General features: G+C 36.7%; 1 protein-coding gene and 1 pseudogene across 1 annotated transcript in view; both read right to left on the reverse strand.

Annotated features, from left to right (window-relative positions):
- Positions 1–27,865, reverse strand: part of LOC122816145 (ectonucleotide pyrophosphatase/phosphodiesterase family member 7-like) — a 331,876-nt gene that overhangs the window by 147,915 nt on the left and 156,096 nt on the right. Inside the window, exon 2 of the mRNA XM_044088901.1 lies at positions 5,733–5,878. Within this exon, the coding sequence (XP_043944836.1) occupies positions 5,733–5,878 (146 nt within the window). The remainder of the gene's footprint in view (positions 1–5,732; positions 5,879–27,865) is intronic.
- LOC122817433 lies at positions 8,180–8,305 on the reverse strand (annotated as a pseudogene).

Consider the following 27,865-nt stretch of genomic DNA (forward strand, 5'->3'; position numbering starts at 1 on the left):
GGCAGAGAGAGGGAGTGAAAATAAGTTTGTGAGCTTGGATGAGTTGGATATAAGTGAGATAGTGGGCAGCTGTAGCCAATTCAGTTTATGAAGAGCAATACAGTAGTAAGTGGAAGATCGGTGACCTGTGGCAAATTTTGAGATTTTATTATAGCAGGAGGTTAGTTTGGCCTTAAGGGAAGATTGTAAGTTAGTAAGGAGTGGGTCACTATATCGGATAGATGGGATGAGGTATTTGGTGGAGAGAATTATTTTGGTAGAAGAGGAGAGGTAGCAATTGTGACGGTATAGCATTCCAAGTTTCTGATGTGTTTTCTTTACGTTTGTATGCAGGCGAATATCAAACTTAAGCTGATAATCAATGAGGACCTAGTAATTCTGCATTAGATACAATTTCAAGAGGAGTATTATTGTGACTAGTGATGATGAACGTGTCTATCAATTATGGTGGTCTTAGAAGGGGTAAATATCATGAATTTGGTTTTTGTTGCATTAAGTGCCAGATGATTATCTAGCATCCATTTTTCAGTAGAGGAGAATCCATCTTGAGTTATTAATTTTATGAGAGTGGGAATAGAAGCGTCAGAGCAGATAATTGTTGACACATTGGCATATTGAATACGTTTAGTATTGGGAATGGCATGATGGAAGTCATTTATGAAAATGTTAAACAGCAGTGGGCCTAAAATGGAACCCTGAGGTACACCAGTTGGAGTGCTGAGGAATGGGGAGCTAACGTTCTTCCACTTAACTAATTGTTGCCTATCAGAGAGGTAACTGGTGAACCAATTAATTAAGGAGAGAGATAGATTTAACTTGGAAAGTTTAATTAGTAGAATATTGTGAGAGATAGTATCAAAAGCCCTTGATAGGTCTAGGAGAAGAGAGGATACTGTACAGCCAGTGTCACGGGCTTTATTAATGGTTTCTAAGAAGGAGAGGAGGGCGGTGGTGGTGCTGTGACGGGGCCTGAATCCATGTTGTGTGGGAGTTAGTAGTTGGTTATTTATAAGGTAGGATGAGAGTTGTAAATGTATACATTTTTCTAGCAGTTTAGAGATGGGGGATAGGATGGCAATGGGATGAAAACTGGAAACGTTGTTATTGTTTCCTCCTTTGTGAAGAGGGATAATAAAGGCTTTTTTCCAAAGTTGTAGTACATAGCTTTCATTGATTGATCAGTTGATTAGAATGCAGATGAGGAAGGCTACGGCTTCATGCCAAACTGGGATCGCTCTACTGTATCAAACCGTTTCTTACCAACAACACAAGATCAGCCATTGTTCGCTCCCAGCTTCTATTCACCATACTCTACACATCCCCCATTCTGACTAATCTCAACAAAACTGAACTAAGCAAAATGGAAGCCTGCTATAACAGAATTGCCTGCTTTGCTGCAAATTGCTCATATAGAACTCATCACTGTACTGCTTTGAGCCAGCTCCACTGGCTTGAACTGCCCAACCTCTTAACCTACAATCAGCTCTGCCTCTGTCATTCTGTCTATTACCTCCCCAATAAGTGTCCTGCTCTCAAAAACCTTGTACAACATCACTCAGCCAAAAGGCCTCTTAGATCATCAAGCAAACTACTACTAGAAGTCACCAACAACTATAATAGCTTTGGAGACACACTATATAGTAGTTCAGTAGCTAAAAAATGGAACTCTCTCCCCACTAGCATACAAAACACATTGTCCATAGCCTCCTTTAAAAACCTCATTAGGCAACATCTCAAGCAAAGTTGGCAGTGCCATGACTGCAACCCAGGCTAGTGAAAGTGGATAAGGTACACATACCAAACCTAGAGTACTTGATAACAGTTCTCACTCTTACTCACAAAGTCTGGCTAATGTACAATGTATGTACTGTACCTATGTACCTATGTACTATGTATGTATTCTACCTAGTTATGTTCAAAATTTCAGCTGTACACCACAAATCTATTAATTACCTTTATTTTTAAATTAATGTTTTCTTGTTTCTTCTCGCTGCTGTAACTGTTAATGTGCTGCATACCACTGTAAAAACATGTCTATTGTAATTTGTGTGTATACTGATCATGTCTAAATATCTAAATGTATCTGTAATTATTTTTCTGTGTGGAGCTTTTCTCCCCATGCCTCTGCTGAAAAAGGGCCTTTTCAGCTCAGTCAGACACCCCCAATTATCAAATGTAAAATAAAATAAATAAATAGTTTTCAGCAGGGTAAACATTATGCTTTGCAAGAGAAGAAAGTTCCAGTTTATAAGTTATTAGCGAGAGCAGTACTCAAAGTGCTGAAGGCTGTATCTGAGGAGACAAGACCAAGGGAATAAGGTACACTTTTGAAATATCTGCAAAATCTGGAAGGCATGGTTGCATACACTGTGTATAACAATCATTAGTGGGAATGCTGTGGAGTACAATAGTGTGCTCTTTTCAAATAAGTTTTCTGACAGGGGAATTCTCATTTCCTTGAGCTGCAGTGACCTCAGAGCTTATTATAGCTGGTATTCATAGACAACAAATAGTGCTGCTCAAGTTAGTGCATGAAACAGCAATGCACATGGAGAACGTGATTCAGCAACACAAGTAGTGTGCTCACGAGCACAGTGTGCAGCCTATGCAATTGATAAGGATGTTATCCATGCAGATGAGCTACTATGAGTATGCTAATGAGGTCATCAAAATTGGTGAAGTGATTCAGAGACATAAAACTGGCATGACATGTCATGGCATTCATTTCTTCTGAACACCAGGAATTGCAGATGTACAGGATGTCACAATGTTTGCAATAGCAGCAGCTATTGAAGAGCAGCTTGTGTTAGTAGCCAATATAAAATATGTGGCCTAATATTATATATCTGCATCTATACCTGCCTATTTGGGCACCTACTGATTTGATGACCTTGTGGACCACCCCATGAACCATCAGTATAGGTTGGAATTGAGGGTGCCAATGTTGTGTGTTGCAGTTGATGCCAAATATGCACTGGAACTGTCTGATGACCCCCATCATGAACCCCCCCCAACAGAGAATAACAGAGATGGCATATAATACCAACATCCAGAAACATGGAACATGGTAGAGCATGCTTTTTGTCAACTGATGGGAAGCTTCTGCTATCTTGATATGTCCAGTGATACAATGCACTATTCACCTGAATCCTGTAGCCAAATATTCATTGTATGTATAACAGAACTATGCAGAATCATCTACAACTGTAGGGAAATATCCCAACAGGCCCCACCATATGTTTACAAGCAATGTCTAAGGAGCAGAGTGGACAGTCAGTGGATGAACAGGCAGAAGAGGTACTCCATGTGAAACAAAGATGAGCACAATGCATCTTGGCACTAGCAAAAAGGCAGTAACTGGTTCAATACTATTGGTCATTATATAGACAACACATAATAAAATGATGCATGCCAAATGTTGTGTTATATACAACATTTCAATGAATTAAGTTATGAAGAAAAATAATGCATACATTATCACTCCTCAACTATGCAAGGAAATACAAGGACTGACCACACTGTGCATAATGCATTACCTTACCCACTCAAGTTAGGGGTTGGGAAGGCCACAGTTGTCATCATTTGCAAAAGTGAGGAGGGACACAATGACAGGTGTCAGCAATGCTATTGTATGGGCTAGGGTCATAAGTCATAGGAGGTAGGTGTGGTATCCACTCAGTCTAGTAGCAGTTTGTAGGGAGTCAGGGATCACATCCTCCTGTGATTGGGTGGACCTGCTATGTAATGATGTGTATTGTAGTAGCCAGTGATTTTGGGGTTTGATGGGGTCTATAGGAGGGACAACATAGCTACAGGAGCATGCCCATGCTCATGCACATCAACATGAACACATCATTGGGATGACCATTTTGGTATATTGCCAAGGTAGCAAACCATTATTGCCTGTGTCTGAAATCTTATCCAAAATGCTCTACTAAACACAATTCCATTTTTCCATCCATGTTTTGACATTGTAAACTGCTTCTTGAATTAAATTTTGTCTGATATTCTTACACCTGTAAATATGCATTTTTTTAGCATATCCTTATATCTGTAAATATAGTTTGTTTATTTCTTATTTGATCCTATTCACATGGGCTGTGTCTGTAAATGGTCCATAGAGATCAGTGCACTACTCCAGTAAACAAATCTAAATAAATACATTTGTGTGTATGTATTTCTGTATGTATAGTGTCCCATGTCAGGAGCCACAGATGTATGGTGTCCATGATCTTGATGACAGCCATGAGTAGGTGTGGCACTCTGTCAGGACACAGGGGATACTGATGGTATAGAAAAATGGGAGCAAGAATGTGGGGCCTGGTGAGGGGCCTTGAGGTGGAGTCTGAGTAGCATCAGTGGCCACCAACATGAGAATGGCTGCTGCCAGGAGTGGTAGCTCCTGTGGCAAAGGCCAACAGTGATGATGTCTCAGGAATGCTCTATCTCATCTGTATATGCTTGACCTGTGATCTGTCAAGGAAAAGATTAACAAGAAAAGAGAAAGTAACAAAATAGCACACAATATGTCGATTGGCTGGCTCAGAAATACTTTTACTGTTGATGATCACTGCTAAGGGAAAAAAAAAACTCCTTTTCCTAACAAACAATGGCATTGATATACACTAGGCTAACTGTACTTGGGGGCCATTTTAAGCTTAGCCAATTTGTTTTCTAAGGGTGAGAATCAAACTCTGTCACTTGTGTCTTTCAACCCTTTCTGGAGAAAAAATGTGACAAGGTGGTAGAGATAAAGTGGATGTGAGAGACTTCACTCACAGAAAACAACAGTTTTGCAGTTTTACAATGTTGTGCAAGTGTTATTTTAAAAACTTTTTTTTTTGTAAACAAAATTGCAGCCACATACTGGATTTAGTTAACTGTCCTACATCTGAGAAACAAGATGAAATTGGAGGAAGCAGGTTAAATCCAGCTACAGATTCAGGCACACCTGCAGCAGGTTTATGAGGATAAGTAGAAGGGTCAGGTGATGTACAGTTTAATGTCATAAAGTACGATTCTACTATATATCCCAGCAGCCATTACAATGACACTCTAGGCTTAGTTGCTCAGTGAACTTAAGGGTGCTTAGTTGTGGTGAGAAGGATTAAATGGTGACCATGAACACGTCTCAGGAGTTGAAGAGATGGGGCAGTTCATGTTTCTAAAGCAGATATCTCCTTTGTGGTAATAAAACGTCATCATCAGCCGATGCGCATTTGGGTATACCTCTTAGATGTCATGGGAGCAGAAAGCAGAGAAACTGTCTTGTACTACAGAAAAGTGGCAATCACACCTTGTGTACAAGTTAGGAAGTACCCACCGTGGGACACAAGATGAGACCGTAGTATGAAAGTACAGGGTTTCATCAGAAAGCAAAGATCAATAAAAATGACTTAAAGATGAAAGTAGAGAAGAAAAGTCAAGGAAAGCAAAATGGGAGAATAATGAGGATGGGAGATCATTAGGGACATTCTTATCAACAGACCTTATTGTGGCTTATTGGACCGTCACTGTCTTTGCACCAAAAAAGCACAAGCACAACAGTCTAATATCAATGAAATAAGCTAAAGCACAGTCTACAGTAGGACTTCCTTCCAACACTACTTTTCACAGTTTAGTATAAAATAAAGCACACAATATAAGTGTCAGTACTTTTTTCTTTTACTATAGTGGGGGCAATAGCAGTGGTATGAGTTATATTATGTTACTTTTAAAGCCATTTATTTTACCTGCTTTTGAGCTGTGATCCACATGGGTTCTGCCCCATTGTCCCACCACTCTGATCTGTTCTGTGTTGCTTTAAAAGTTAGCTTCTGCAGAGTCTCTGTGTTAAACATCAGATTATGGATCACGCCATGTTCTTCTATATAACGCCCTGCAGAATAATAAAATAAGATGGTAAGATATGTACAAACTCTGTGGTATGAAACAAGTCTTGGATGGGTGCCTTTTAGTTTAGGTTCTCTCTCAGCTATTCTGTTTTCTTCTGTTTTTCCATTTGATATGGTCCAACCTTATGTGCTCTGCTTTCTGTACAAAGAGAACAGTCTAGAAATAATTGCTGGACAAAGTGGTCACCACTGACCCACGTATTGTTGACATAATTTTATCCATCATGATCAATTGTCAAATCACAATTTTTTTACTAGGATACACTCGAAAATATAGAAAAACTTACCCCTCTCTGACACGTTTTCTTATCGGTTTCTTATAAATAGATTTTGTGTTATCCAAATCATGTGATCCTAGCTGATGCATAATTGTTAGTGCAGTGGTGAGTACTCCTGCCTGTTACAGATTCATAGATATTCCAAGGCCATGGAGTCACATGGCCATCCCTGCCTTACCAGTATCCTCCCTCAGAAAGTTCCTGTTTTCTGCAGGAATAAATGAATGGATACCCATCCAATGAGTCTTACCAGGAGAACGGTGTTTGATTTTCCAGGATATAGGTAAATTTTGCTGTGGGAATGAATGCTAGATCAGGGAACCCAACGCTAAAAGTAAATATCAAACATACAAGAAAAGTGACACATAACTTACAGAATACATTCTAAGATTATAAAACTAGCTTCCTCTCACTGTTAACCGAACAATCAATAATTTTTTTCAAAAATAGTCTTAGCAGTTGAACCTGTGAACAGGTACCAGTGTAATGCAATCTACAAAAAAATGTTTTTATTGAATGGAGTAGCTTTAATCATTTATGACCATTGCTATGAGGAGAGTGTTAACAGCACTCATCCATTTCTGGCACTGAAATTAATTATTGAAATATGTTAAGATTTGGTCACACTGTTATATGATCCATTCATTTGAATAGGTATTCCATTTTTATAAGCCAAGCTTAGACTCTGTAGCAATTCTCAGTTTAATGTTTATAGCCTCCTCTTGCCTACGGAATTACTCTGACCAAGTCAGTTAACCAAGCATTGCATTGGAGTCATTCCTGAAAAGAGAAAGTGTGTCCAGTTCATTTACCCAGTAAACTTCTTTTTAGTATGTGGTATGTCATCATGGTTCCACGCTGATGAAGAGTGTGGCTGTGCAGCTGTTTGTAGTCTGAAACAGCATATATAAAAAAAGCCTGTCAGTACTTGTTATTTTGGCTGTTTAACAAAGTCTTAGACTCCCCGCGGTCGAGTGACCTCCAAAAGACATGCGTGAATGGGCGTGCCTTCACTGAAGTTTGGGTGTCGGGCTGGCAACTCGGCACCATAAAAATCTACTGCCAGTCATTAGTGGACCAGAGTTCCACTGTGGCGACCCCTAACCGGGAAAAGCCGAAAAGACAAGCAACAGCAAACCAAAGTCTTAGACTAGAATGCATAGGGGTGTATATACACTTGTGTGGAAGTCTCTAGAACATAAACATTCAGATAGGGCATAATGAATGGGTCTACATTATAATCTTGAAGGTTTAAAACTTCGAATCACTAAAGATTGAACTTTAGTGATCAAAGTCTTAAACCATCGAAACCAAAAAAAAAAAAATAAATAAATAAATAACTAGTATGTAGGCTACTTACTTAAATATACCAACTCCGAGAACTCACTACATTGAAGTAAATGAAAATCTCCCCCTACAGAGATTTTTCCATTTAAACGTTCGATGTGCACTTTCGGTATTCTCCTGTCGACAATATCATATTCGATATTGTCAGACTTCGAGATGTTAATATAGACCCTAATGAATTACTATAAAGGACAAGTAAAGTAACTGGAAATATGGGTGATAGTTGAAGTGCGTAGAAGTCATTTTGACAGATATGTAAGGAAGGTCTAGAAAAGAGATTGCCAAAAACATTTATATGTCTGCTACCAGGAAGTAAAATCAGAAGACACAAAGGAATGTTTAGATTTTATTCATACTATAATATATAGTAAGAGCTTTATCTTGCCACACTATAAGGTGCAACTTTGCTAAACTTTCAAATTAGAGGCCCATATCAATCTGCTCTTCACTACCCCAAATTCTTGAGCATTTTATTCACTTTCAATTCCTAAAGTAATTATATAAATAAATAAATAAACAAATAAATAAATAAATAGTATGTACAGCATTCTCTCACCCACAGAGCATGGCTTCTCTCCTAACAGTGGTACAACTACTGCCCTACTCAGCTTTACTAACACAGTCAGTAGTAGCAGGAACACTAATAAACTTGTCTCCTCATTCCTATCTGACCTAACAAAAGTATTCAACACCATGTCACACTCATTACAAGTTCTAGTTTTCAATTTGCAATAATCACGTCTCGGATACACCTCATTTGCTATAATGCTGCCAGTGCACAAAGCTACTCATTGCAAGTTCTAAAGTTCTCTGCATTAGGAATCTCTTTCTCATCTTTTTTTTTTTTTTTGGGAGATGGGGAAAGCAACCTGTCAAACAGGGCACAAGCAGTGAAATGGAAAGATTATCACTCCTCCTTTTTACCTGTGTCTTTAGGGGTCCCTCAAGGATCAGTTCGTGGACAACTGTTATTCCATCTCTTCACAAATGTTCTTCACTCTGCACAAAACATGCCACCATAGTTCCGTATGCAGATGGTTCTACTCTCCTCTGCATAGCTGAAACATCAGGGAACTACTAGTGACGCAATAATCTTTCTCATATGTTGTAAAACATGGCTAAACACGACTAAACTTCTCCTTAATCACAAGACTAAACTAATTTGACCGTAACATAATACAAACAATAAACAAAACCCATCCAAAATTTGGCTTAGTATATAGGGTGAAACCCTACCTTACTAAAAGAGCAAGAAAACACATTGCTACAACCTTCTTCCTGTCATCTCTGCTATATGCCCCCTGAATAATCCTCAATCCTCAAACTAGATTACTACTCAAAATGGAAGACTGCTATAAATAAGTCACTACATTTGCAGCTCTCCATCACTCAAAACTTACCACAATCTATCAGTAAAATGTCTTAACTGATTAGAGCTCCCACGACATCTAACCTTGACACAACTGCTATTAACCCACAAATTTATACATCAACCAGATAAATGCCCCGATCTACAATCTATTATCCAACTTTTCTCCCCAAACAGAGAGGTGAGATCTGGGGACAAGTCTATAATTCAGCAGGTAACTCATTTTTCTCAAATTGTGTTTCGAAAGTAAGGAGCTCCATTTCTCTCTCTCTCTCTCTGTCTCTGTCACTCTCTCTCTCTGAAACAAATCAACAACCTAAACTCATTTAAAACCTCACTTACCACAGTATCTGCTGAGTACATGGTCATGCTCATCTTCGGGTTAAACCAACTTAGCTTAACCCATCCTCAGAGTTAAAACTCACAAACTACTACTTCAATAAAATCAAAGGTCATACATCATGTATATTTCTTCATCCCACTTTGGTCTTTTCACCTCTTTGCTTTTTTCACAAGACAACCTTATATACTCTGCCATCTTCATTGTCCTCCTTCGCTCACCAGTAACACTCACACTGTCTAACCTACATTTTTTCCTTTCCCCGTCAGTAATTTTCACTTATCTTTCCTGCTTTTTTTTCTTTTTTTCTTAATTTTCTCACCTTACTCCACCCTTTTCCTACCATCAGCCTACCAACCCACATCTTTGTTGTTTTCAATAGTTTATATACAGTAATAAATACTTTTATTTTCTTTTGTTTTATACCTCACTCATTAGGTTTTCCTTGCAACTTAGTATGATTATATCTCTATCATTTCAGTATTGTAAGATAGTATCACAAAAATTATATCATACTGCACTGTTGCAGCGGTTAGAGTTGTCACCTCACAGCAAGAGGTTCTCCCGTTCGATTCTCATCTGGAGCACCTTCTGTGTGGAGTCTGCATGTCCTCCCCGCGGTCAAGTGATGTTAAAGACATGCAGGTAGGTCCAAGTGTGAATGGGCGTGCCTTCGTTGAAGGTTGGGGTTGGGCTGGCAACTTGGCACCGTAAAAATCCACTGCCAATCATGAACGGACCGGCGTTCTGCTGTGGCAACCCCTAACTGGGAAAAGCCGAAAGTCTTTTTACTGTTGTTTTAAAACTGTATTGTTCAACATTATATAATATATCTTTCTTTTACATTTACAAGTGTAATCATTAATTGTAGATTGTATTTTTCTGCTGGAGCTTTTCTCCCTGGGACTAGTCCAAATAACATGGTAAAGAAATGATAATAAATAAATAATAACATTTTACAATTTTACTAACACAACAGAACATAACATAACTTGAAGATCTGAACTGTGCTCCAATGGGATGACAGAAAAAAAAGAAACTAAATACAGACACAACTTTTCTGGTTATATGGTTGATTAAGGAAGATCAGATTCTGTTTGGAAGCAAGTTAGTAATGGGGAATGGAGAATGAAGTTATTTGAATTACTAGACAGATAAGCCAAAACAAAAGAATATTTTAAGGTATGGAGGATTATTGCATATTTAAGAAGCATATGACAAAAAATACAAAACAAGTGTCTACAAAGACCAGCTTTAGTCCAACTGTTTATTGAAGCAAGGTTGTCCAAAGCAAATAATAAGATATGAATAACTAAATTATATGCAGGAATAAGTAAATCTAATAAGCAGTCAGTACCAGACCATATACAGTAATGGGAAAAATTAACAGAAAGGCAAACATGATTAAAACAATAGTTATCTATCTGCAGAATCACCAGACCATATACAGTAATGGGAAAAATTAACAGAAAAGTAAACATTATTAAAACAATAGTTATCTATCTGCAGAATCTCCAGAGTTATCACCAGGTCCAGGAAATTTGGAATATTTCTTGAAAGAGCTTTCACAAATACTTTTGTAGTCCAAAAGGTTAGTCAAGCATGCTGGAGATGTAATCAGGACAGGAGAGTAACTTGGCAACATATATTTTGGAGGCAAATTTTGAAATGATAGAATTTAATTCAGAAACTCGTGGAGTATCTGGGACAGTTACAATATTTTAACTATTATTTAAGCTGGTTAGGAGGTTTAGATGAACCAAGACACACAAAGGCAATGGCTGTTCTAATCCTATTAGTGACTAAAAATTCATCACCATAAAAAATGGAAACCTTCAGAGGAACCTAAAATACATGAGCTGATAACTCTGTTGAAGGAAATAAGGGAGTTAGAGTTCAAGACAGGAGTTAGAAGGAAAACAAATTACTTAAGAATAACTGGAAAAAAGTAGGATCAAATTGCAGCAGGGACTTGAGAACAAGACTTTCAAGAACCGGATCAAGAACTAGATGCACAAAAAGTTAAAGAGATGAAAGCTGAAGCCATTATATGCACAATTAAAGATTAAAGACATTTTGCTCAACCCTTAAAGGGAAAATAGTATGGTAATGTTGTAACAAATGTTTAATTAAAATTGTGAACTTTGGCACTTGGCTAAATCAGATGTATAACTAGTCACATCATTAGCTCAGCTAACTGGAAAAAAGGTACACAGCTGCAAAGGTAGTAAATGAATAAGTACACCATGCATGGGGATTGCACAGTCTGTATTGTATTTTTATAAAGCAGTTTGAAAAAAAACATAAAGGAATTGTATGCATACCTTTAGTAATGGTTTAATTTGGAAGGTGATTATCAAGGTTAGTAGGGGATGGAAAAAAACATAAAGAAATTGTATGTATACCTTTAGTAATGGTTTGACTTTGAAGGTGGCTATCAAGATGAGTAGGGGATGTGCTGGGGATGGTCAGCACAGTGACACATTAGTTAAAATCCCTGCATCACAACTGCAAAATGTGGTGGTCTCAGTGCTCGTTCTTGGCCTTTGGTCAGAATATGTCTATAATTGGCATCCTTTCCCCATGTTTATATGGATTTAATTTCACTGCCAAAAAGCATTCTAGTTGATTCATTACTATAAACTGCTAATATTTATTTATAATTACCCATGTCCTGGTGACCCGGCATATAGCAGTCAAGGGTCCATGACTGACTAGTTCACTTTACCTGATAAAGTCATTTAAATTAAAAACATGGAGTTGAATGGATGGGGACATATTCGAGACATGCACCTGCTTGGCACATGATCTACAGATTTATTGCAATGTAATAAGGTGCATATCATGAACATTTGTGTAATTTCAGTGCACCTGCCTAAAGTTCTATGCACTTTTTTGGCTAACAGCACTACTTGGTATCAGGTGTAGGACTAGGACTTGATATCTACCTGTAGAATTAGAATGTAAAGAAGTATCCTTGTAAGTAACTTTCTAACATCATACAGTTTACCAAACTGTCTTATTCTGATCTATGACTGCAGAATGATTCATTGTATATCCTACTGTGTTAAGTTTCTCTTTTAATGTTAGCAGTATATTTGCTCATTGTGTTTGTTTGTGTTGTATTCTAGTGTAATTTGTTTTAGTAATACTTGCTCTACCTGTCATAATTATCTGCACTATTTATGTTCTAGCCCTACTGCATCTCCTCAGCTACATTGAGAATAGGTTTGGTAAGCAAGTTTTAAATAAATACTTCAATAAATATACAATATATTTTGGTTGGAAAGAAGTAGCTATTAGAATTTAAGCTGACTGAAGATTTTACTTGCTAACTTGCACCCATTATAACACTACTTCTTTTTCCTAGGTCCTTTTTTCTCCCTCTGTCTCCTGTATCCTGCTAACTATCAAGTCTCCTCCTATCAGACTTGAGCCCATTTGGTTCCTAGGACAAATGCCATCCAGACGAGCCATGTTCCAGGTAGACATCAGAGTGTTTATTGTCATTACTGGCATCCTGGCAATGGGAGCATTTTGCATAAATAGCCTAACTTCTAGGTGATGATGTGGGCACTTTGATTGCTACGCAGACCTCCTATGCACCTCTGTTATTTTGAATCATATTGCCTAGTGTACAGCTGACAAGGGCTACCATCATCTGCATAGCTGGCTATGTCCATGCCATTCCTGCATGTCCCCAGCTTTGTGACTCCATCCCTGCCCTCTGTTAGAAATCCTGTCAGGTAGCAGGTTGCTTGGACTTGCTGGGATATAACCCATCACCCAAGAGTCTGAGGCACTAATCCAACCTGTGTTAACATGCCTGGGCTGCAATACAGTTCAGACTAGCCAATTGTCCAGTATGTTTTTGTGAGATGGGCCAATATGTGGCAGCTTGCTGACCCACTAGAGTACCTAGAGACTATATCTCTATGCCATAATATATAATGTCAAAGATAGGAGTGTTATGGCTTTGGATCTTGTTAGATAAATGATTAAGCTAATTACGTAATCTACAGTATTTCTCAACAGCTAGATTGAATCATTATAGTATTGTGTTATGGGGCTATAGTACCTTTGTACCTCTTCAAAAGGCACTTCTATAGGAGCAATTCAATGTTTCTGACTGCCTTGTTCTCAGATGTCAGTTTCTAATATGGCATGGAAACCTTTGGAAGTTAGACTGATTGGGGCAATCTTCAGTGTATATTGTCTTAATGACTTTCCGGACTATGATACTGAGTTATCTAATCAACAGCATCTCTTTTCTTTAATTTGTTAATTGCATAAGTGAACTGGATCTCCCTGATGGTTTTCTGTTATAACCTGGGCTACAGGGGCAAGGATGAATGGAACACATGCATACAGTTCAAACTAGCCAATTGTCCAGCATGTTTTTGTTAGAAGGGCCAATAAGTGGCAACTTGCTAACCCACTATAGAAACTGGAGGCTATCTGGCTATCCATACAAACATAGAGAGAACATGTAAATTCTGTAAAGGTAGTGATCCAAGGTTAGAACTGAACCCTCACCCTGGAGATGAGGCAAACACCTTAATCACGTATTAGGGTTAATCATTTGAAAATAAAATTCAAACTTCTCATTTTCTGCATTACAGTAGAGACCAGGCTGTAATCTTTGCATAAGTAAAAAAAGAAAAGCATACTAACCTACCTCCAGAGTTTATCAGCAGCTCTGTCTTTTCACTGAAGATTATACTGTTTTCTTTGATAGTTTTTAAGTCAGTGTACATCTTTAGGAATTACAAGAATTGCTTTATAGTGTTATCACATTGTATTGTTGTCATGGCAACAAAATAATATTAAATTACAAAGGATTTAGAAGCTGCTGGGGATTGTGGGCTGGAATGAGCCTTGTACATCCAGTGAAAGCCAAAACAAATTTCACTACACATTTTTTTTTTATTTAAGAGCAGGTGCAATTTAAATGGCTAGTGGCACTAAATCAGTTGAAAGGAAGGTGACAACAGTTTGTGACACTACAGCCGCATGTAAAATGGGAAAAAGGTGTGTGTATTTATGCCATATACATATATCTATATCTATCAGTCTCTATCTATAAGTCAAACACACACACACACACACACACACACACACACACACACACACACACACACACACACACACACACACACACACACACACACACACACACACACACACACACAGACACACACACACACATATATATATATATATATATGGTTTACCTTCAAAATGTTGAATGCTAAATGGTTGAAAATGAATTGGTTGTCTGCACTATATTGAATGATCAAAATGTTGAAATAAAATTAGTCTAAACTCACAATGTCGAAATTATCGAATTTTCCCATTTCTGCACTGTAGTGTGGTATCGGAGTTGGTATATTTAAGTAGGGGGGGTTCCAGGGGGCATAGCCCCCCTGCAAAATAGTAGAGGTGATCTCATTGCTTTTGCAATTAAATGATTTTAGACATTTTGCTCATTCAGTGTTTTGGGTTTAGATGTTATTTTTCAACCAACTGAACATTAGACATTATGGCATTTGACATTTTGAAGGTAAACCTATATATATATATATATATATATATATATATATATATATATATATGTGTGTACATTTAATTTATATTTTTATTTATTTAACATTTGTTGATCAGGAAAGTAAGTCCATATATATATATATATATATATATATATATATATATATATATATATAGTATATTACAGTGTATTTTTTTTGGGGGGGGGGGTTGCATACAGCTCATCATCAGTTCAAGTTGTCAAACAGAAAACAGCTGGTACAGCTGATCAAAATGCAGGTTATTTCATGTACCAGCTTTTTTTCTGTATATATTTACATAACCCTTCCTTCCTTACTTCCCATAGCCACATAGCAGCATGTTCCACTAAAGTCAGGATTGCAGTGTTGGTCCCGTTAGTACATGCGTGCTTCCATACATGTCACCTGGCTACAACACAAAGCACCGCATCACAAATCATTCTGTATGGATGGGTTTGTGCCATCCTAATGTATTTCTCTTAGACTCTGCAAGGAATCACAGACATGGCATAATGTGTAGTATCCCCCTCCTAGGATGCATCAGATATTCACTCAAACCCTTTGTGGCCACTTCCTGGCCAGTTCCTTCTATACCTGGGTTGCTTTTATCCCTCTGGACTATGAATTTAATGTTTTAAATTAATAGAACATCTACTTCCCTGTTCTGTGTATTTGTGGCTCTCACATTCTTGAGTATTTCTAGTAAATTTCCTTATATAAACCTTCAGTGACCAGACTCAGTCCTCCAAAAATATTTTTTCTGTTACTTTTCCCCCTAGTATGCAGTGGATGTAAAAATAAATGAGTACATCGTTGCAAAATTGTGCTCTTTTCAAATGATCTCATGGCATGGGGTAGGCCTCATTTTACGGAAGAGTAAAGACCTTGGGAATACTTATATTAATTGTGTGGATAGATGATCAAGGGGACTTTGCCCCCATGTAAAACTATGAGATTAAATTTCACTTGTAATGTGTTTCATTTTATTTCTAGCCAAATTCAGGATAGCGTTGTTTGCCAGTGACACCAAATGTTTCACTTTGCTGTTGTGGCATTTCTCCGTGATCTATTGTGCTATAGACTGACAAAAGACTGAATACAATACTAAGGTGAAGCACATTAAATAATTCTCTTAATAAGGGGTGGCCTTCTCTTTAAAATATCTTTCTCTGATTAGGAACAACTACAACTATGCAGTCTATATGAATAAATATGGGATGCACACAGAATTTTGCATCCTGTAAGAACAAACTAAAATAGTTGATGTTTTTTATCACCTACTATGTTGCTTAAAGAATATATACCTGTTTGGTAGAGCTGTGGAAACTGTAGGTGCGACAAAGCTTCTCATTACACCATAGCTTGTATGAACTTGGAGTTAGGACATTTAACAATGGAAGGATGTAGGGAGCTGGGGGGACTTGCCTACACACAAACACTTTTAATTGTAATGTTGACAAAATCAGTGAATGCATTTTTGACTTAACAGTTTTGAAGACTTCTTGTGTGATGTTTGGCAACAAGACATCCAACTACAGTGCCAATAAATACACTCAACTTGCTTTTTTGTATAAATAAAATATACTGCTGTAATGAGCTGACTTCATTTAATGTTTTATACTTGACTACCAAACAGTCTGGCAGTTGTCAGAGATGTTAAGGTTGCAAGTTGTAGTTTCTGTGGTAGATGATTTGATTCTCACAGACCTCATTTGACTACTTGTGTGACCATAAGAAAATCACTTTACCAGACACTGCTGCTGGGTTGCCCCTGAAAGAGGACTATTTGCCCAGTCAGCCTACCTGATTAACAGATAAGATTATTAACCTTAGCTATATCTTCTTTTCCACATTTTTATAAGATAATGCTTAGGTCTTATGTGGTGTATATTATTACAGAGAAAGCAATCAGACAAAGCAGCAGCAGCATGAGACATTGTTTCTACAAAAGCCATTAAAGGCTGAATGTTTACAAATCTCTGAACATATGAATATATGCATATAATAAACTACAAGGCTAAGATGTCTCAGCCAGTAGGTGGCGCACTCAGACTTCAATGGAACCTATAACCTTATGGGCTTTAAATGCTAACAAACAGGAAAGTTACAGCCTGCAGCCCTAGCAGGGATTGCTAACCAAATTGTACAGTTTTAGAAGGAAAGGAGGCAGCTGCAGAAAGCATCTTGTCTAATTTCACTTCTAGAATATGTTTTTTTATTTTACATTGTATATTCAGAACTCATGTGATTTAAAAAGTCACATGAAATAGATGGCAGAATGACAGAACAGAAAGTATCACAACTTTCTTGGGAATTCCTTGGTACTTTAACATACAAAGCTATTTTTCGTTCTCCAAAGCAACATGATAGGCCTGCTGATCATTATGAAATCATTTTGATTTGTTTTCCTTGAAGAAGACATGCTTGATACTCATTGGTTTTACTCTTTCTGTACTGGACGATAACAAAACACTGACATCAGCAATGATTCAAGGGGTACCACTAATGTACAAGAAGGAGCTCAACTAGATATGGCAGAAACGTGGATACACTGCGACCAGAAAAGAAAACCCTTTATCTTTTTCTATATTTTAATACTAGACATGAGGCAAGAAGGGGATTCCTGTGTAGCCATAAAAGCATGAAAGAGAAAAGCTGAGTGCCTTAAAGGACAGCTCCACCCTCCTATTCCCTTAATCTCATCTGAAGTTTTCCATCTATAATATCAGCTTGTTTAAATATACACTAACAAAGCACTGCCTACCTTTAAGTCATCCATTTCTCATCAGTGGCAGCAAGAGAGACGGCTATCCAACATGACTTTTGTAGCTAAAATTTTCCATTACTTTTGAGTATCAATTTGTGAAAGTATGTTTGGCATACTTGGGTCATCAGTCCAGAATGGATGCTAAAAGCTACTGAAAGTTTGCCAAGCCAGGTCTGAATTGTGTGTGACCTGTTAGTCATAATTGAATGAACAGGTTTGACAGGGGAATGAAGCAACTTCACGTTTGCAAAGCTTTTACAAGTTGAAGAAGTTACTATGAATTACAAACGGAAGGCATAACAAAATCTTTTTACTTTTCTTTGTCTGGAAGAATGTTTAAATTTATCATGAAAGACATCTTCAAAAGTTATACCTGACAAACAGAAGTGGGCAAATAGAAAAGAAACACTGGTATTATCTCTAGAGACAGTCTAAGAAGCCAGTGATTCACAATATTGTCATTATAAGTAAAGAGAGCTATCTAGGCTATATCAAATAATCAAGATATAATTTTGCATTATTGGGTAAGAAAGGCACACCTTAAAACACAATATTAGTATAGCAGCCACAAAAGATCATTGGGAGACATATAAAATTCTAACATCATATAACAATTATAACATAAATGTAACTGTTTAGAATGATACAACCTGGTTATCACTTATAAAAAATAATATATAATGAAATGGATATTTTTCAGTTTCTAGATCCATTTGTCCTCTAAATTGTTGTGGAGATTATATAATGATCCATAATGTAGGCCTTTGGTAAGATTAGACATGGACAGCCCAAGGTTTTATTTTTATTTTATTTTGTTTTATTTTACCTTTGCAGACCAGGAGAGTGCAGCTGGGTTTAACATAAAACTCTCTCTCTTCAGTGAAGGCCCTGGGAGAAAAGCTCCATATATTGAACAATCATGAAAACAGCCATGCAAATTAGATCTATGGATGGAAAACAGAAATTTTACACTAGAACTGCCCCCTGTACTAAGTATAGACAGATGCAGCTCCTGAATGCATTATAACATGCATGGGCCCCTTCAAATTATCTATGGTATGATCCCAGTTATTCACATTAGGGGTAATATATAATTATCAACCATGGGATAGGTAAAGCCAATCTATAACCAAATGGGACAGGTTATTTTGAGCACAAAAAAGGAAACTGGCTAGGCTTAAAATGGCCCACAAGGGCAGTTAGCCCAGTACTTACCTATGAACCTATGAAAGTTTAAACAGAAATTGGAAAATTATATATAGTATAAGATTATGCATAAAAGAGATTAAGCAAAACCAAGTCAGATATTATATATAGTGTAATAATCCATATCCAACATAGGCATCACATGCATATAAGGATATATTTATACAGAGAAATGACATATGAGCAACACTGAGCATACTTGAAGGGAATACGCTAATCACAGTGTAGGTCCTCTGTGTAGTAAGATCAGTTTTTGAAGAAAATACTTCTAAGAGGTGAGAAAAGTATCTAGCTTAGTGCAGAGAAAATGACTGTAATGAGAAATCAGAAATGAGGAAACTAGTATAGTTAGAACTGTTGTAGAGGTGAACAGGGATGAAATATGTTGATATTATGGCACTCAGCCAGGTGAGATGCAGGATCAGCTCCATTTTTATCTCAGGTGACATTTTACTGTTTTTTTTTTTTTTTTTTTTTTAAGAGATTTCCATTTTGGTCTGTTTTAGTGCTGGAGGGATAGAGTTCCATATTTAAAAAATTTAGTTTGAGTATAGGCAGTCCCTGCATAATTTTAAGCATTTGTTACGGTGAGCATTGATTTGTCTTTTGATTTTAGTAAGTTTTGTTTGTTATGGCTAGACAGTTGTCTAGCTTAGGCAAGGTATTGTGGCAAGTAATACGTTGTGATAGAGATAGTGGGGTAGTTCTAGCTATTTAACTTGCCTCAGCGCTATAGAGTAGTGTGACTGGTAGTGATGGCTTCAGGCAAATTTGGCAGTTTTGCTATAACATTGTTCTAGCTTTGCCAGCAATGCATTTTGCAGGTTACTGAAAATAGACAAAAGCATACAGTAGATAAGGGGGTAAGTAAGCAGATGCTATACATTTTCTGGCTTTATTAGTGAGGAATGATTTTTCTCTGAACAAAGCCTAGTTTCGGGTGTGTTTTTTTATAGCTTGGTTAATACGATAATCAAATTTTAGCTGGTCATCAGTGATGACACCTAGGAGTTTAGCCTGGTAAACTTGTTTGATTTTAGTGTTATTAGCAGAAATGATGAGTAAAGGGTGTCTTTTTGTTTGAGAGAGGTTTGAGAGTAAATAACATTCATTTTGTTTTATTGTGATTTAGAAGGAGATGAAATTTGTTTAGCCAGATTCAAAGACAATGCATGTTGGGTTATGTGTTGAAGTTTTGCTAGTGTTTTTGCTAAGCAAATTAGGGTAGATTCATCAATGTATTGTACTATAGTGGTTTGTTTGCTGGCAATATGAAGATCATGAGGTTAAAAAGCAGAGGACCTAATACAGAACCTTGGGAGACACCTATTTTTACTGGAAGGAAAGAGATGTTATGGTTCCATTTGACTGTCTGTGCCATGTTGGATAGTTAACGATGGCAGCAGTGTATAGAGGTATTGACTAGTTGTATATTAAAGAGTTGGAGTAAGAGTTTTTCATAGACGTGAAACGAAGCAGAGCACTATCAGTGCTGTGGTGAGGTCGAAAGCTCTGCTGTGTAGGTGAGATTAGTTGGTATTCTGATAAGTAGTTGAGTAGCTGAGTATGTATACATTTTCCATTATCTTAGATAAGGGGGATAGAATGACTATAATCACAGAGCTCTGTTGAGGTGCCTGATTTGTGTAGGGGTAGTAGAAAACATTTTTCCATATGGCTGGAATAACATTTTTAAAGATGGACTGATTTTTTAGAATGGAGATGGGATAGACTATGGCATCAGCTGCCATTTTAAGGTGCTCACTTGGGAGGTTTTCAGGTACAGGTGAGATGGGTTTCAGTTTTTTATAGTTGTAGTAGGGAGTGGTTGGAAAGAGAAGTTGTTAGGCAAATTTGGGAATTATGGTGGATGTTTGATTTGGTCTGGTGAGTTGCTGTTTTTATGTTTGACTATTTTAATGAAATGGGTGTTGGATTGCTTGGCTATACTACTGTTTTATTTTTGCAAGTCTGGTGTCAACTGTGTGGCTTTCTCTGGTTGTAATAACTTTTTAATGGCGTTCCAGAATGTTTTTGGATTGTTAACATCTAGTTTTGAAGTGTGGAGTAGTAGTTTTCATTGTCTTTTTTTAATACATGCTTAGTTTGGTATCTTAGTTATCTAAAGTTTTGAAAGGTGGCAGTTGTTTTGTTTTTTTTTGTCCAGGCATTCCAAAATTTTTCTCTGTCTCATTTTCTGCAAAGTTTCTGATGTCAACCATGGGGCTGGGTTGGATTTTACTTGCCCCGTTTGGAACTAGTGAGTCAAGTATTCTTATGAATGTATTGTTGAATACTGTTACTACATTGTCTATTGGAAGAGACCTATGAGATTCACAATTACATGTTTTTAGAATATTAATAAAAGTCTGTTTGTTGAAAGAAGTTTCTTTTCTTACCTGTATAAAGATGTGCTTTAGAGCTAGTCTGTGTTTGAAGTTCTGATGGCATACATTGGTTGATGGTCACTGAGGTGCCTGATTCAGAGAGTAGGTCTGGCAAAGATGCTAGAATCCAGTCTAGAGTAGATTTTTTTGCCTGTAGCTTTATTAAATCTAGTTATTGAAGTATTTAGTTGGGGAACAGTATTGAGCTCTCTAGTGTTAGTATGACTGCTACAGTTTATTCTTTGCCAATCTATATTTTGATATCCTAGTATGAAATTTTCATATGGGATTTTGGATGAGATCCAGGATAACATTACCTCAAGGGTGGCTATATTGTTACCTGGTGGGATATATGTACATACGATTGCTAAGTTCTTATGTTTGCTGATTAGTGTTATAAGGGATTCTGAGCTACAGATGTTGGAATTGGGTATGTCTGGAGAGAAAAGTAGAGGGTATTCCTATGGAAAATGGCAACTCCATCTGCTTTTTTTATCAACCCAATCTAATCTAATGGTGTTGTATCCAGGAGGTAGAATTCCTGTATCTTTAATTTCTCTGTGCAGCCAGGTTTCAGTAAGAATTAGTATGTCTGGGGAATATTGGGTTATCCAGGTGTGAAGTGCAGGGAGTTTATTATAGATAATCCTCAGCTTGATGTGGAAGAGACAATAGCTGAGGGAGAGTGTGACTACAGTTATGATGGGAAGGGATAACAAACCACACCTTTCAGTTTCTTAACAGCAAGAAATCTGGACAAAGCCTAAAATAAGGGGGGTGGTGACAAAGGCACAAAAATAGAGACACTTTTAACTGTTGCTCTTATAAAATTAGAACACTTATAGAATAATATTATTTGTATTAACATACATTTTCTGAAGGATATGAAGTCTGAAACGCAAATGTGTGTCATCATTTAGTGACCTCAAGCCTCAGTGATGTAGAAGAAAACCAAAAATTTTATGAGGAACAGGCCAGAAATATTATGCAAAAATCTAGATAGTTGAGAGGTATATAGCAGACGGTGTGGAGTTATCATCAGTGTTAAGATGACTAAGGCCTGGATTCAGGTGTATATCACCACTTAATGTTAGGCAGATACACATATGATGTGGTGAGGATTTGTACTTAAGTATTCTTAAATTTGATATTTGGGCACTAGGATACAGCCTTATGTAGTTGTATTTACATAAGGGAAGTAAGATGGTTGGAATAGGTGTGGATTTACCAGGAAATAAATGCTGGAAAAGTTATGGGAGGTGTTTTGTGTGAGTAGATTGTTGTGGCTGAGAGTTTGGAGTGCTGACTGATATGATGTTATATGTGCCATAAAACATATTGGAATGAGTATTAGTAAATGTATGAGGACCATGTTGACATATAGAGTGTGTATGTATGAATGTGTAGCAGTATGATGTGTATTATGAATATGTTACAGTATGATGTGTGGTACGAATGTGTAACAGTATGATGTATGCATGAATGTGCAACAGTGTGATGTGTGGTATGAATGTATAACAGTATGGTGTGTGTGTCTGTGTGAATGTGTAACAGGGTGATGCATGGAATGAATGTGTAACATTATGATGTGTACATGAATGTGTAACAGTGTGATGTGTGTATGAATGTGTAACAGTATGATGTGAGGTATGAATATGTGACAGTGTGATATGTAGTATGAATGTGCGACAGTATGATGTGTATTATGAATCTGTAACAGTATGATGTGTGGTACAAATGTGTAACAGTATGATGTGTGCATGAATGTGCAACAGTATGATGTGTGGTATGTATGTATAACAGTATGGTGTGTGGTATGAAAGTATCTGATGCCTGTGTGAATGTGTAACAGGGTGATGCATGGAATGAATGTGTAACATTATGATGTGTGCATGAATGTGTAACAGTATGATGTGAGGTATGAGTGTGTAACAGTATGATGTGTGATATGAACGTGTAACAGTATAATGTGTGGTATGAACATGTAACAGTATAATGTGTGGTATTAATATGTAACAATATGATTTGTGATATGAACGTGTAACAGTATAATGTGTGGTATGAACATGTAACAGTATAATGTGTGGTATTAATATGTAACAGTATGATTTGTGATATGAACGTGTAACAGTATAATGTGTGGTATGAACATGTAACAGTATGATGTGTGGTATTAATATGTAACAGTATGATTTGTGATATGGACGTGTAACAGTATAATGTGTGGTATGAACATGTAACAGTATGATGTGTGGTATTAATATGTAACAGTATGATTTGTGATATGAATGTGTAACAGTATAATGTGTGGTATGAACATGTAACAGTATGATGTGTGGTATTAATATGTAACAGTATGATTTGTGATATGAACATGTAACAGTATGATGTGTGATATTAATATGCAACAGTATAATGTGTGGTATTAATATATAACAATATGATGTGTGGTGTGAATGTGTAATAGTATGATGTGTGGTATGAATGTGTTACAGTATGATGTGTGGTATTAATATGTAACAGTATGATGTGTGGTATTAATATGTAACAGTATGATGTGTGGTATTAATATGTAACAGTATGATGTGTGGTATGAACATGTAACAGTATGATGTGTGGTATTAATATGTAACAGTATGATGTGTGATACTAATATGTAACAGTATGATGTGTGGTATTAATATGTAACAATATGATGTGCGGTGCGAGTGATTAACAGTATGATGTGTGGTATTTATATGTAACAGTATGATATGTGGTAGGAATGTGTAACAGTATGATGTGTGGTATTAATATGTAACAGTATGATGTACGGTATGAGTGTGTAACAGTATGATGTGCGGTATGAATGTGTAACAGTATGATGTGGGATATTAATATGTAACAGTGTGATGTGTGGTATTAATATGTAACAATATGATGTGCGGTGTGAGTGTGTAACAGTATGATGTGTGGTAGGAATGTGTAACAGTATGATGTGTGGTATTAATATGTAACAGTATGATGTGTGATACTAATATGTAACAGTATGACTTGTGGTATTAATATGTAACAATATGATGTGCAGTGTGAGTGTGTAACAGCATGATGTGTGGTAGGAATGTGTAACAGTATGATGTGTGGTATTAATATGTAACAGTATGATGTGTGGTATTAATATGTAACAGTATGATGTGTGATACTAATATGTAACAGTATGACGTGTGATATTAATATGTAACAATATGATGTGCGGTGTGAGTGTGTAACAGTATGATGTGTGGTAGGAATGTGTAACAGTATGATGTGTGGTATTAATATGTAACAGTATGATGTGCAGTATGAGTGTGTAACAGTATGATGTGTGGTATTAATATGTAACAGTATGATGTGTGATACTAATATGTAACAGTATGACGTGTGGTATTAATATGTAACAATATGATGTGTGGTGTGAGTGTGTAACAGTATGATGTGTGGTAGGAATGTGTAACAGTATGATGTGTGGTATTAATATGTAACAGTATGATGTACAGTATGAGTGTGTAACAGTATGATGTGTGGTATTAATATGTAACAGTATGATGTGCAGTATGAGTATGTAACAGTATGATGTGTGATATTAATATGTAACAGTATGATGTGTGGTATTAATATGTAACAGTATGATGTGCAGTATGAGTGTGTAACAGTATGATGTGTGGTATTAATATGTAACAGTATGATGTGCAGTATGAGTGTGTAACAGTATGATGTGTGGTATTAATATGTAACAGTATGATATGTGGTAGGAATGTGTAACAGTATGATGTGTGGTATTAATATGTAACAGTATGATGTGTGGTAGGAATGTGTAACAGTATGATGTGCGGTATTAATATGTAACATTATGAGTGTGTAACAGTATGATGTGTGGTATTAATATGTAACAGTATGATATGTGGAAGGAATGTGTAACAGTATGATGTGTGGTATTAATATGTAACAGTATGATGTGTGGTATTAATATGTAACAGTATGATGTGTGGTATTAATGTGTAACAGTATGATGTGCAGTATGAGTGTGTAATGGTATGAGGTGTAGTATGAATGTGTAATAGTGTGATGTAGGGGAGGATTGTTACGAGGAGAATAAGGATAGGGGGAAGGACTGAGTTGATTGTATTGGTGCAGGGAAATGGGATGGGGTAATTTAAGCGATTAGATGTGCTAGAGGGAGAAAGATATATTGCTGGGTTTATTTTGTAAGATTGATGGAAAGTGCTACAGTATACTGGCATATTTGGTATCAGTCCTCACATTCTTTGTCATGGCAAGGAAAAAAAGTCACACAGAATGTTATAATGCTACTGATGCAGCACTACTAAGAACAAATGCTGTTTTATATAGGATAAACTGCAACCTTTTGACCCCTTACATTAGACTGGAGGGATGGGGTTTGTCCACCACAGGGTGGCGTTATGCTAACATTTCCAAGAAGTGCAGCAGGGTCTTTAATGTAGAACTGGGTCACTCCCAAAACAGGAAGGTAATCAGCAGCTCAGGAGCAAAATATAGCACTAACTTCCCCCTCCATACAAGCCCAAAACACTGCAAAATCTGACAAAAGAGAAAGTTACAGATGGGCTCTGCTATCAGTGTCACAGGCATGCAAATTATAATACCACCCCACACTTCTGCTTTAAAAGTCTGTAGAATAGCCAAGCTAAATTTATTATTGACTACATTTAAGTAACTCCTAAAGATATAATTATATTGAATTAGTTATTTGTTAAGCAAGCAAATAGTCTTGTCTAAAGATTTTTCTCAGCTATGCCCTGGGCTAAGCGCCAAGCAACATTTAACAATTAATGGAGACTTTACAAAACATATAATGCATACTTTAACATACAAATTGCCAATAATGCTATTCAATGTTAGTGGTTCAGAATCTCATTCATTTACACAGAAAACACGAAACTGAGAAAGCTAGACATAAACAGGAGGAAGGTAGAGGGAAGAGATAAGGAACTATATCCCAGTCACTAATTCCAGTAGCTGACAGAGAAACTCACAAGGTATTGTTAGATCAAATAACTTTAAGCTGCATTTTACAATGCATTTTTTATCTTGTTCAAAAACTGCCCTTAATTACCAGCACTTTAAAAAGTATTTCAGATGTAGCAGATACTGTAAAAAGACTGAACGTCTGTAAAAGAGGCTCTTAAGGGCCTTAGTTTTGCAGGTTAAACACATATATCAATACTGGTTCAATACAGCCTTCTCACAAATACACCTTACACAGAGGCATGCATTTAGAATGGGAAGGATGCTTAGTATTGGGTATAAATTATACTGAAAGAATTTGTTTTTACATAGCATAGATAAAAATCATTAGTCAAGTCTGCTATGCCTTATCTCAGTGTAATATATGTAAGATATTAAGGTCATTTTGCATAGTGATGCATTGAAGCAATTACTTGGATTATTATTACAGTTTACAGTTAAACCTGGAGCTGTAAATCACTTGAGAATTACTGTATTTTCCTTATCCATACATTGAACAACAGAACTCCTTATAATAAGAAATCGGTCTAAAATGATTTTATTTTTATTTCACTGCAAAGCATACATTCTGTAAAGCATTTGAATCAATAGATAATCATTTATTAGCTGAACTATGCAAAATGTGAGAACTACAGTATTATAATGTACATTTTGGACCACAAAAAGTTCTGAGACATCAGAGTTTTAAAGTATTAACCTATATGTGCTTTACACAAAAAGAACATCCCAGAATTCCCTGGAATTTCAGGTCAAATGGCATTTGAATAAAGGTTCGCTGTGCCAAAAAAATGTCCACTGGCATATATGAGCTGATTTGATTTACTTCTGCTGCAGAATACTTCATTTACACATTTCTGAGTATGTTGGCTTGATATGACATTTCTCTCTCTCTCCCTCTCTCTCTCTCTCTCTTTCTATCACAAGTTACACTTCTGTAGTAAGGTGTAAACATAAGGCTGGGAGTTGACATCTACATCTTCTATGATGTTATTTATGGCTTAAAGAGCTGCTTCTTTGGACACCATGTCTGACCACCTTACACTTAATGCTGTTACCTTACTGCTGTGTGCCTAGCATGTAACAGTAACAGTACTGTGCAAGACTCATGCTTCATTTAGTTCAATATTCTGTAATACTACAATTATACAATGTACAAGGTATTGCAATATATCAAACAATGTCAAAACATTGCATTTGGTATTTGGTTCATAGGTTCATAAGTGTTAACTAGGCTAATGACCACAAGTGCCTTTTTAAGCCTAGCCATACATCTCAACCCCGTAGTGCAAGAAATCTGGACAAAGCCCGATAAAATGGGGGGACAAAGGCCCAAAAAAGGGACATATTTTAAATATTCCTCTTATAAACGTAGAAAGTTGCTAGAGTAACAGTGTTTTAACATGCAGTTTTCCAAAAGATCTGAAGTCTGAAACTCAAATGTATGCTATTATTTAGTGACTTAAATCCTCAGATCATCCCAGTGACGTCCCAGAAAACCACAAATGTTTTGAGGAAGAAGCCAAAAATATGAGCCAAAAATCTACACATTCTGTGAAAATCTGGACACTTGAGAGGTATGAGCCTAGCCATGCATCCCAAATCTCTGGCAAGTTCTGATACCCTTGATAAGTGTAAGCATGGGCCTGGGAGATGAACCATTTACAGGCTACCTGTTTGCATTAGAG

This window comes from Protopterus annectens, chromosome 12.part0 (genome assembly GCF_019279795.1).
Source record: "Protopterus annectens isolate FY-2018-M chromosome 12.part0, PAN1.0, whole genome shotgun sequence".
Lineage (NCBI taxonomy): Eukaryota > Metazoa > Chordata > Ceratodontiformes > Protopteridae > Protopterus > Protopterus annectens.